Source organism: Prunus avium, chromosome 1 (assembly GCF_965620075.1).
Source record: "Prunus avium chromosome 1, drPruAviu1.hap1.1, whole genome shotgun sequence".
Taxonomy (NCBI): Eukaryota; Viridiplantae; Streptophyta; class Magnoliopsida; order Rosales; family Rosaceae; genus Prunus; species Prunus avium.
The window spans coordinates 39,846,077-39,859,273 of NC_142284.1; the positions used below are offsets into that span (position 1 = coordinate 39,846,077).

Here is a 13,197-nt window from a genome sequence, read left to right on the forward strand (position 1 = left end):
TGGATTCCATAGGCTCGAACTTTGGTTGTGATGAAGGCTCCACCTCAAGTAGAACCCCTTTGTGAGTTTGTTGTTCACGCCCATTTTCTTCAACCCTTGTATCAAACTCCACTCGCCTTAGAGTCCCTTCCATGACCACTTTAGTAAGAAGTAGCTTTTCAGTTGCTACCGACCCAACAACATTCTCCCCATCATCCCTTGTCTTGACTTCACCTTTGTGGACCTTGTCCTCTGATACTTCCACCGCTACACTTTTGAAATCAAGCACCTTTGATGATAAACTGTTAATCATACAACCTTGATTACCCTTCCTTACCCAACTAGTCTTAAGCGAACTCATAGCTTCATTTTGTTGCACCGGCTCCTTGACAGTAAGATCCCTTACCCGCTTTTCTTTTGTACAAAATGCCTCCTTGGTAGAATTTTCTGCTCAACATACTATTGTACCTTAAGAGCTTCTTTTGTTTGGCCTTGTATGAATACCCTTCTCTATTTAGAGCGCCAAGGGAAATAAGATTCATTCTTAGTGCCGGTACATGCCTTACCTCACTAAGGCTCCTAACTACACTATCTTGCATCTTGATCTTCATTATTCTCACGCCCAATACATCACAACTTGTTTTGTCTCCCAACGAAATCTTGCGTACCCTTCCTTTCTTCATATGTATCAAACTTCATCCTATTTCAACACACATGAAATGAACAAGTAGAATCTAGATCCAAACTGAAGTAGAAAACTTATCTAAAGAATTCGCCACGACTTCCCCATTACACTCCTCATCCGTAACCATCAAAAGTTCGTCATCGGTGTCACAACCAGTTGACACGTTTGTTGCATCTGAATTGTGAGACCCTGAAAAATTCCATAATATTTTTATGCGCACAGTAAAAATTGCACGGTCCATTTTGAGGTAAGTGGCTTTTTTTTTTTCCAAGTAAACATTGCCATATGTTTGAGAATAACTTAATTCCAAAAATATGAAGTTATAATTTTGGTGTTCTGACTTAATAGAAAATTAGTAGACGTCGCTTTGAGCTTGTGGTATTTTTCAGATAATTTTGAGAAACTCGAAAGTATTTTTAGTGAATTTTCAAAGTTGGAAAATAGGAAAATAAAATAGATTTGACACATGGAATTTTCTGATTCGTTAGAACCAAGGTCTAAAATATCGATGATATCGGAAATATCGGTAGTCCAAAAATACGGAAATTTCAATGGAAATATCAGGATATTATCGATATCAATAAAAATTGAATAAAAACCACGGAAATTGTAAGAAAAACTTGAAAATTTTTATTGAAACTTTGGAGAATGTTTATTTAGTCAATTATCTATTAGTTTATCACAAAAATTTAGAAGGAAATGCATTGCATGATGGATTTAACTGATTTAAGTTGATTACACAGCGAGCTAGGAAACACTGTGAGTGTAGAAAATATGTAGTAATTAATGAAAAAAGATTAAACACACCATAATCATTTATATACAATATTTTACACTTTATACATTGTATGGTAAGATATATGAGTGACTTAGTACCACATAGAGTTCCTATGAGGTTCAAATTTTTCACTATCTTCGTCATCTCTATGTGTAGAGTAAGTGTATTGTGAAGAGTAATCATCAAATGATAAATCCGCAAAATAGTTTTGCATGTAATTGTTAACATGCCACCCATATAAATATAAATATTTTAGCATATTATCACAAAAACATAAGTGATATGGTGGTTAAGGTGTTGGAGGAGTAAAATGGGAGGGTTTCAAATCCCCTTTGTGTTTTTTTTTTTTCCCTTTTTTTTTTCTTCTTTTTTTTTTTTTTCCTTTACATCGATATTTTCGATATTTTAGCGATATTACACCGATATTTTGACAAAATATTGCTGAAGTGTGAGCGAAATTATCGACATCGATATTTTCCGATATTATCATCGATATTGTCGATATTTATACAATATGTACATGGACATGTTCCGAAATATCCGTGATTCGAAAAAACTGAAATATCCTCAATATTTCATCGATATTATTGATATTTCAGACTATGGTTAGAACACATCACCATGCCACATGTCCACACTTGATTGGTTGGACGAAAAGGAAGACTTTGACTCAGACTACTATTCGTAGGTTGACTAGGGTGTAGGGTATTATTCCGTGAATTTATCTCATCTAAGCCATTGATGTGATTCTAGATCAAATCTGGACCGTAGATCAAAATCAAAGATTTTTGGCTTGATCTATGCCTTTGGATTGGTTGTTGGGAATGCATCTTGACCATCCATCTTGAAGCTATCATGTACCTTCCTACACCTGATCAAAAACTCATCTTTTAATCTAGGCCTTTGAATTAAATATTCCGTCGAGGAATTCTATAAATTCCCACCCCCCCCCCCCCCCCATCCCTCATTTTCCTTCATACCAAAAATTCAGATTTTCTCTCTTGCTCTCCTTCTCCTCTATTAGAGTTACTATTCCGATATTCTTCGGAGTTCCTATTCATCCCAAATACTATTCACCTAAGATACTATTCCATCACGTTAATATTCATCCAAAATCTACTATTCACTTCCCATACATAATATCAACCGTTTCTTATCCCTTCCGAATTCACATCAGATTTCACTATTCATCGTTACTCCGACCGAGGTCATCTCTACTCCCTACCTCGTATTCTATTCTTTTTAATTTCATATTTCTATTTCCTAAATGTTACTTTGCTCAATTTCAATTTGTCAAATACTCAATTCATATTATTAATTGGGTAATTTTCAAGTGATTCCTAAAATTTACTCCATATGTCGTTACTGTGTCCATTTGAAATCTAATCAAATTGGATAATCTTTTTTTCATTTTCCTTCCACTAAAATTCTTGAACCAAACTATACATATTCCTCTAGTCCATGTGTATGACCTGTTAGTATTTAGACTTTAACTTTACCGTACCGTGATTTTTACTGTTTTTGGACCAAAGATGGAACTTCAAGGACTATTTTGACATTTTTGGACTTTGCAGAAAGTACAAGGACTACTTTGCAATTACTTGAAATTTTAAGGACTTATAAGGACTAAGTTGTAATTTGGATTAAGTCTAAGGACCAAAATGCAATTAAAGACAAGAAGCCACTAAAGTGCAATTAAGGATTTTTCGTAATGTTTCTGAATGTTGGATTATGATTCAGTTGCTCAAGAGTGGCCAGTTTAAGTTTGAAGGTGTAAAGGGCAAGTCAGGCTTGAGCTTGGGATTCCAAGTATAGGGATTCACTCCCGGACTCGTATTTTTTATGTATATGTATGACATAGTAAATATTGTTATGTGCAGATGCATTGTTTTTTTATGTCATATTGTTTGGTTTTATGAATGCTTGGCTTTGTATTTCCAAAGTTTTGGAGGGTATACGTGTGCGGGCATTATCCTCGACAATCTGAGGGTGAAGAGGGCATAACGACTTCCCTGGGTTTCAATTCCTTAACTTCCAGAAGGGTTACATGGACAGACTTTACCAATACCCTTGTGTGAGGTTTAGTTGATGAGGTGTAGCCAATAAATGGATACTCTCGCTACCGTATCAGGTAAGTTGGTTATATTTTTATTTTTGGTAGGGGTAGTTGGCCTTTAAGGATCGGTTTCAGACAAGCATATTTGGGCACCCGAAAAATGTTTGCGAAAGTTGTGTGAGCATGCCAACTATTTTGGATCTTATATTTATATAGAAAATGGTTTATGTTATACATATTTTTTTCACTATTTTTCCTAAACACTATTATGTTATTTCACTATCTATTTTCAAACTTGACTGGGAGCCCCCTGCTGGGCAGATAAATGTATATGATGCTTATCCCTACTTTTCCATGTAGATTACAGTCCTTGAGCTTCACTTGGTGCTATTCATGGATTTGTTAACACTTTGGTTCTTGTACCTCATCATCTTTAACAGGTCGTGGTTTCCTCTCCTAAGAGCTGAGGGTACTTCTTGTTCATTTCCTACCTCTGTATAAATTTTAGATGGGTTGGTGTGTATTTAATCTTTATGGTTTGTAAAATAACTTTCTAAGGTTACTGGTACTCTTCCTCGACCTCTAGGGTTGGTTTCTAATCAATAAAGTTTGTATAATATTTTATTCATTTTTCTGTTGTTATTAAAAACTCTGATCCAACCCATTTTATTTAATTAAAACGGCTTAGCGTATTTTGGGAATCTTGGGAGTATAACCCTTGGACATATGTGTTATATTTTCGAGATCCTCAAGGTACGTGATGCTGTCACTTGTCTCGATTTTGAGGAGTGACATGACCTTTCGGCCTTAGACCCACACTCGAATCCCCTTCATTGTCCCCAGATCTAGAATTTTCATCATTGCTTGACTTGCCCCCGCGCTTGTTGAATGATCCCGCCCTTTGGTCCTTGCCACGAGACCTTCACTTTGAGAGCCTTCTTCGGAATGTTGAACCATCTGGTGATGCGTTAGAATGTCTTGCATCGCTTTTTCATACTTCAGAGTTCTCTTGCCGAACATAAGCGTAGTGTAGAAGTGCTTATAAGACGAAGGCACGGATGTCAACAACATCACGACCTTGTCTTCCGACTTATAAATTTCATCCAACCTTTGCAAGTCTGCAATACACCTATTAAAGGCGCTAAGATGCTCCATCATGTTTGAACCCTTCTCTATCTTTAGAGAGTGAAGCTCATCCTTCAAGAAAAGCTTGTTGGACAACGATTTTGAAGCAAACATCTCTTTCAATTTTCTCCCAAGTCTGCTTCACGATGTCTTCCATCGAATTACAGAACATGTCATCCATGAGATGATGTTCAATGAATCTTTTAGCAAGCTCATCTAAGTCAAATGGTTTTCTGCTTCTTTTCCTTGCTTGCCAAGACTACGCTGAGTCCTTGCTGCTTAAGGACGTACTTCATCCTCTTTTGCCAAAACATAAAGTTCTCCTTGCCAGTGAACTGCTTCAACTCGACCTTCACACTCCCAACTGGTTGTGATGTCTTCATGTTGCCCTCTATCGTCGACACACCTCCGCTCTTAAATTTGTAAAAGAACTTGGGCATAAACCAATACATGATGCCAACCTAGGCTATTGACACCACTTGTTGTACCAACTGGCCCAATAGGAGTCCACTACATGTCCAAACCATGCACCGACATTGTCCCCACCTTAACCTGCCCATTCACAACTCCTGCATTTTTCAAGAGTGAGCCCCCGCAACTCCACCTCTTTCGAAAAGGTTTTCTTGAGCCTTGCTAGGAAGGCTTGCTCCACCTACACCTAGGATTGTCTTGATCCTTGCTCCACTAGCGCGCTCCACCTTTCTTTGCCAATCCAGGAATTTTTACTTGAGTCGCCTTCTTGAACTTGTCAATGGCTCCACCTTGAACAAAGTGTGTCTTAGCCGAACCAAGTTCTGATAACAATTGTTGTACTAACAACCCAATAAGAGTCCACTACCCATTGTTAAGCTCATAATTTCGTACATATACATGCCCAATTTACTTACTTCTTTTGCTTAGTTTCCTATAATTCTGAGTTATTTGCCTCTATTTGTGTGTTTTGTAGGCCAATAGAGTAAGAGAGCATAATTCATGCAATTCAAGCATGTTTAGGCCTGATTTGGATGAATGGAAGAAGAGCTTAAAGACAAACTCATTTTGGCTACAGCCCCCTGCCAGTCCAGTTCCGTAGGTCATATTGCAAGCTTTGTTTCAGCAACCTACACAGCTCGGATGAGGCAGCATTCTTCATGAAAGTTGTTCCAATGGGTGTGTACTATAACATATCCAAAATTCAGCCCCATTGGATAAATCTGGAGTCCATCACCTAGCAAACACAGATCCATGCTATGGATGGATTTTTGTCAGCGAGCAAACTGAGTTAGAATTTCATTTCGGACTTATCTTCTTCATCCGAGCTTGGATTGGGCCAATACTTGTGTGGTTGGATCAGACACATTCTGAACTTCACAATGGACATCTTAAAGTCGTCATTTGCTTAAGAGAAGCCCAAGTTGTAAGCCCTTGAAGTTGCTGGTCATGCTGACCTCAGGATGAGCTGGTTGGAAGCTTGGTCATGGTGAGCTAGGCATGAGCTATTGTAGCTGGTTGGAAGCTTGGTCATGGTGACATGAAGATGAGCTAGGGCTGCTGGTGGGATTTATTGGTGAAGTGCATCAACCAATTCAGATTTTATAATGCAAGTGTTGTATGCATTAGTGAAGTGCATCAACCAATTCATCTTTTATAATGCAAGTGTTGTATGCATTAGCCATATTGAATTCAGATTTATCACTCCCCTCTCCCTATAAATACCACATCCATTCCACATTCAAGACACAACAAATCCTGGGATTCACAAACCCACAATTCACTCCAACCATCCTCAAACACTCTCACAATCCCAAACACTCCAACAATCACCAAAACAACTCCAGCAAACTTCTCTTCCATTTCCCTACGAATTTCATCTTCCTTAGCCATCACTGTTGTGTAGATACAGCTGCACCAAAATGGATTCAGTTGCATCCTCAACTTGTGATACTCGCAAGTGCACGAGCAGTTCGGTAATATAGCGTATGTAAGTGCGAGGTCGATCCCACGAGGATTGGTGATTGAATGATCCCATTCATTTTCCCTACACAAAACAGAAATGAAAAAGAAAGGAAATAAATACAACAAGAAAAAAAAAGAAATAACTCAAGCAAATAAGTTCCCAAGTTCAATTAGATTAATGGATTGATTCTAGCTAAAGTATGATTAAGCCATGGTGTGTGGTCATAACCTTGTGTTCCTAATTCCCTAATTTGATCATTTGTTGTCTAACCTAAAATTAAGCATTAGGAACCCATTAAGCATAGAAGAACATTTTAAACAACCAAGTATGTATCTAATCCCTGTTGTCGAATGTCCATACATACTCTTCCTATTCATAGTTCAATTCGAATTAAAGCATGGTGTATACTCTTAATTCAAACCAAGATAGCTAACATGCAAGCCTAAATGGTGATCAATCATTCAAACTAGCATATTAACTTATAAGCATAATGAATAAGAACAAAAACCATAATTGAAACTTGGAAACTAATTCAACTTGAAAACTTAAGGAAAGAATTTACATTACAAAGAAAAATAAATTACAACTAAGAAGAAAAAGGAAAGCTAGAATTGAGAACTAGAAAGCAAAATTAAGAGAATTTGAGGGAGCGAAGGGAAGGGAGCTCTAGAGAAGTGTTTGAGAGCTCCCCCCCTTGGGGTGTGTTTACAAGCTTAGAGAACCTCCCTATTTATAGGCCTAAGGAAGTGAAAAATCTGAATTCAATATGGCTAATGCATACAACACTTGTTTTATAAAATCTGAAATGGTTGATGCACTTGTATTAGAAAATTTGAATTGGTTGATGCACTTCACCAATAAATCCCACCAGCAGCCCTAGCTCATCTTCATGTCACCATGACCAAGCTTCCAACCAGCTCAATAGCTCATGCCTAGCTCACCATGACCAAGCTTCCAACCAGAAACAATAGCTCATCCTGAGGTCAGCATGACCAGAAACTTCAAGGGCTTACGAATTGGGCTTCTCTTAAGCAAATTAAGACTTTAAGCACTCAAACTTGAATTTCAGAATGTCTTCTTTCCAGCCATATATCATTTGGGCCAATCCAAGGTCGGAGGAGGAAGTTAAGGCCAAAACAAATTGCTAACTCATTTTGAGCGCTGATAAAATCCATCCTGAGCATGGCTCTGTGTTTGCTAGGTAACAGACTCCATATTTATCCAATGGGGCTGAATTTTGGATATGTTATAGTACACACCCATTGGAACAACTTTCATGAAGAATGCGGCCTCATCCGAGCTGTGTAGGTTGCTGAAACAAATCTTGTAATGTGACCTACGGAACTGGACTGGCAGGGGGCTGTAGCCAAAATGAGTTTGTCTTTAAGCTCTTCATCCATTCATCCAAATTATGCCTTAACATGCTTGAATTGCATGAATTATGCTCTCTTGCTCTTTTTGCCTACAAAACACACAAAGAGAGGCAAATAACATAGAAATCTAGGAAACTAAGCAAAAGAAGTAAGTAAATTTGGGCATGTATATGTATGAAATTATGAGCTTAACAATCACCACTCACTCAAACTCATCCCAAATCACCTCCATATCCTTCATACATCTTTCTTGAAGTGGGGAAGCTCTTGGAGAAGCATTAGAAGTGGAGAAGCCTTGGACACCACAAGAACTTCAGAAAAAGGGTTTTTCTACTCTTATTGCATTCATTATGTTTTCTCATTTCTGTTCAAGTCTCTTTTCCATTATGAGTAGCTAAATCCATAACTAGGGCTTCGATGTAACCTAACATGAATATTCTGGGTTTATAAGTTTGGAGTTTCAAGTTTGATTCATGATTCATGTTCTTATTCATTATGCTTATAAGTTAACATGCTTGTTTGAATGATTGATCACCATTAGAACTTGTTTGTTAACTATCTTGGTTTGAATTAAGAGTATACACCATGCTTTAATTCGAATTGAACTATGAATAGGAAGAGTATGTATGGACATTCGACAACAGGGATTAGATACATACTTGGTTGTTTAAAATGTTCTTCTATGCTTAATGGGTTCCTAATGCTTAATTTTAGGTTAGACAACAAATGATCAAATTAGGGAATTAGGAACACAAGGTTAGGACCAAACACCATGGCCTAATCATACTTTAGCTAGAATCAATCTTTGAATCTGAATTAGACTTGTTACTTGAATCTTTATAACCCAGAATTGAATTGTTATGGTGAATCGAATGCCCTAGTCTCCAAACCTGTGTTTTAACCTTCAAAACCACCCTTTGTTACTTTTGTTTACTTGCTTTCCGTTGCAATTTCAGTTTGTTCATTTCTTTCTATAATCACAAGCATTCTCACTTCAAAGTTCATTTTAATCTTGCTGCACTTGTTTTCAAACTTACTCCTGCTTTAAATTCTGTTTTAGATTTAACTTCCTAACTTCTTGAATTTGGTAATCTAAAGTACATAACTAATTTGAACTTCTCAGTCTTCGTGGGTACGACCTCGTACTTGTCTTGCTATACTACTAATTGCCCCGTACAATTGCGAGTTAACATATTATTAACAACACCCATCCAAACCATGCACCAATATTGTCCCTATCTTAACCACTTAGGTCCAATCCTTAAGTTGGGTTAGGCCCAATGGACCTCTAAGCGTGGGGGTTTATCACAAAAGGCCTCCGTGCAATTAGGAGTGGGCCAGCTATATTTAAACTGTAAATTATTGTTGTATTGTTGGGTTCATTTTTATACATGATTTATCATATGATTCACCCAATAGTTTGAGTTAGTTCTTGACATTTTATAGCTTTTTACTTCCTTTTTGTGTTTTCATAGATTTTACCTTGATTGAAATGAATGTGAGCTAAAAGTGCATTATTAAATATAAAATCTATTTTTACTCATTTTAGTAGGCCAACTTCTTGACCATGGATCATCATGATCCGGTGCTTGGATGCAGTGAAGTTCTTCATGAAACTTGTTCCAATGGGTATCGACCACAACATATCCGAAATTTAGCTCCATTGAACAAGTATAACCTCCCCAACCGATCCAGTATTGATGCTAACTCTGAAAATCTGTTTTGGACCAGTTTTACCTCCACTTGATGTCATATTATTTCTACTTGTTACCATACCATTTGGTAACAATGATTTACCTTGTTGAAATGGGATTTGCTGAGAAAAAAGGGAGCCTCTTAATGAATTTAAAAATCAAATCCCATGTTGGCAAGAAGACAAGGAGAAGACAATAGTCAAAGACTTTAGGTAAAAGGTGTATCTTTATATGCAAATGTGAGTTGACAAGGATTGAAGACAACAACACATGGAGATAGAAAGGAAAATCAATGAAAGTCAGCCACACCGAAAAAGAGGAGGAAGCGTCGCACATACAATAAGAAAGGAAAAGAAGATGATAAAGAAATGCATTGGTGGGCTACTTGCTTGATTATTTTAAGATTGAGTGATACCTTCCTTTGGCTATAATAGAGTAAGCACGGTAGATGGAAGGGTGTGCAATTCTTGGGCACCAAAGAGAGTAGAGGTGCAGTTTTTAGGCACCAAATAGAGGGGAGAATGACATGATAATTAGAGAGAACCTTGGGGAGCCATGAGGCAAGGATCCAAGGGTTTGATAATGCAATTCTGTTTCTCCTCCTTGTTATTAGTTTCTTTCATTTGATTTTTTTTCTTGTATTTTCTTAGTTTCAATGTAACTTCTTCTTTTTCTAGGGTTAGGTTGAAGCCCTAAACATGATTACTCTTGTTTTGATGCTTTGAGTTTATGAATTTCTAGATATTTTTTATGAATTCCCTTTCACTAAATTAATCATATGCTATGTGTTTGCTTCCTTTGATTGCTCACCTTAGGTTGTATGCATCTAGCTATAGTTGAGAAGTTGTGTAAGATACCCAAGAACACATATTCTAATTAGCAACAAATGATTGAATCATTTCTAAGTGATCTTTATGTGAATTGGTTTTTTGAACGACTAATGTAAACACAATGTTATTAGGGTCCTTGTGATGTTCATATTCTCTTCAATCTCAATGAGTTTCCTGATATGGTTAAATTGAAGTACTAAGCACACATATATCGAGTGTATGGGAAGCATGAGTATTGTAGCACTAGACACACACCTTACTTATTTTAGAGAGAAACAATGCGTCTCAAGCCACTAAACCGGGTCTTGATTGCGAACATCGTCATCAATATGTCTAGAGTTCTTTTGCTTTGAGTATTCAATAACATGAGTAGAAGTGTAGGGATGGCTTCAAAGTGTTCTAGTGTTAGTTCTCTTAAATTACATTTTGTTTTTCAGGTTTGTTAATCTTCTTAGTTAGCATTTCTTTTCATAGGTGTCTCTAGAATTTAGTTTTTCAAATCAAACCCCCCATGTGTGTTGTTTGTTTAAAGTGTGATTTTAGCCTTAGAGTTGTGTGACTTTGTAATTGTGTTTTTCTTTCTTTTTCTCTTCTTATTTCAACTAGGAAATCGAATGGAATTAAGCGATCCAATCTATGTGGGATCGACCTCACACTTACATAAGCTTACTGCCAATGGTTCGTGCACTTGCAAGTATAATGTGTGTTTGAAATAATCTTTGTTTTGCAGATTGTCTAAAACATCACAACATGTATTCTCCGATGTGACACTTACACATCATGGCTTGTATCGAGCCACCTACACCAACAGGTCCCACATAAAAAAATCATATTGATGATGAGTGACAATGCTAATACAGAAATTAGAATAATACGCCTCCTCTCAACTAGTTCTTCATTATTTATTGGTAAATAATGTAGACGTTCTTGCTTTTCTTAGCCTATTTTAATGTCAATTATTTATTGGAAATATTTTGATTATGTACGAGAAGGGAGTCAAATCATGAACCTATGCTAATTTTGACATTCTTCATTATTTATTGGCGAAGAATGTAGGTGTTCTTGATTTTCCGAGCCTATTATTGGAATTTCTTTTGGTTTATGTAGGGGAGCTGAATCCTAGATCTATTCTAATTTTTAATTTAAAATTAAATACTAGCTAGTACAAGAGTTAATACAAGTATACAAAAATTGGTGATGATGAACTCTGACTATTTGGGAATTGATTATTAGGTCCAATTACTTATTTTTGTTTTTTTGCTACTTTAAAATCGTACTCTTTGTTAGCCCTCAAGGCATAAAACAAGGGCGTTGCCGCAAGCACAGAAACAAAACAAAAACCATTTATTTTGAAACATACGGTACGTGCACAAACTGCTTACAAACTAGACATGGATCAAACCAGCTTGGCATGCAAACATACGACTTCGACTCCTCTTATTTATTCGGCCATCAGATTATGACTCATAATTAAGGAAAACTCCAATCTCCAATGCTTAAGCTTTCTAACTAATTAATTAGCCAGAACATAGGCATCGAGCTCCTGGAAGTTCTTGACAGCAAAATCCTTGATGAGACTTGGATCGGGAATCTGTTCATGGGCTTTCTCAAACACAGATGACCATTTCACCAAGCTCCCGTCTCCCTTGGGAGTCACGGTTAGGATGCACTTGAAGCTCGTGTAGTACTTGAGCAGATCTCCGTCGATCACCTTGTAAGCAACTGACTTGTTTGCTTCATCCACCGCATCGATCGTCTCTTTCGATACTTTCACAATTGGAGAACCTAAGTAATAAAAATTAAAAATTACATCATTTATTGGAAAATATTTAGATATAAGTAACATAAGTCTGACAAAAGAACATTACACATTATTTTTTATGTTACCTTCTGAATATGTTATGAGGCGAACAGAGCCAACAGCTTTTCCGTCGCCTTCGAGGACATCAATGCTTTTGTAGTCATGAGGGAACGCCTTGGGGAAGATAGTGGTGGAGTCCCTAAGGCCTTCCCAGAACTTTTGTGAAGGAGATTTCACCTCAATTTCGACCTCAAGCTTTCCACCATTTGCAGCCATTGTTGCAAAATGTTGTAGCTAATAAGCACGCAGAGTATAACAAAAGAAAAATTGATCAATTGTGTAGAGAATTGCTTGACATGTTTGAGAATTAGGCAGGCATTATTTATAGTAGTTTCAGAGCTTTGCTGGTCTTAAATTCAGTAGGAATAAGCTCAACTACCACTTTATTAGTGTCGCTCAGCGACACCACGAAAATTTATACCTTTCACATGCATCGGGAACTGCCTGGGATGGCCGGCGGGCCCAATTACATTAATTGGTGTTGTTCTTTGGTGTTACAAGACTTAAACCTAGCTACAAGTTTTTTTATAGGAAAAACAACAGTAAACCTCCCAACCTATAGGGTCATTTACGAGTTCATACTCGACTTTGGGGGCATTTAAGAGTACATACTCAACGTCGCGGAAAACTTATAATTTGCCCTATCCGTTAATGATATCATCAGAAAATCCGTTATCTGTCCACGTGGCATTTGTGGGATCCATTTTTTAATTGACGTGGGGTTCCACGTGGACAAAAAATTAATAAAAAATTTACTTTTTATATTATTTTAATAAATTAAACATATTAAATTTAAAAAAAAATTAAAATTTAAAAACCCTACCTAGATTCTCTCTCTCTCCGCCGATTTCTTCCCCCCCACCCAATTTCTTCAACCCCA

General features: G+C 37.0%; 1 protein-coding gene across 1 annotated transcript; it reads right to left on the reverse strand.

The window, feature by feature from the left end:
* Nucleotides 1–11,781: 11,781 nt before the first annotated feature.
* MLP423 (MLP-like protein 423) lies at nt 11,782–12,618 on the reverse strand. The gene is made up of 2 exons (XM_021974156.2): nt 12,344–12,618; nt 11,782–12,241 (listed from the first exon to the last, which is right to left on the reverse strand). The coding sequence occupies exons 1-2, from the start codon at nt 12,531–12,533 to the stop codon at nt 11,970–11,972; spliced, it is 462 nt and encodes a 153-aa protein (XP_021829848.1). The 5' UTR covers nt 12,534–12,618; the 3' UTR covers nt 11,782–11,969.
* Nucleotides 12,619–13,197: the final 579 nt, after the last annotated feature.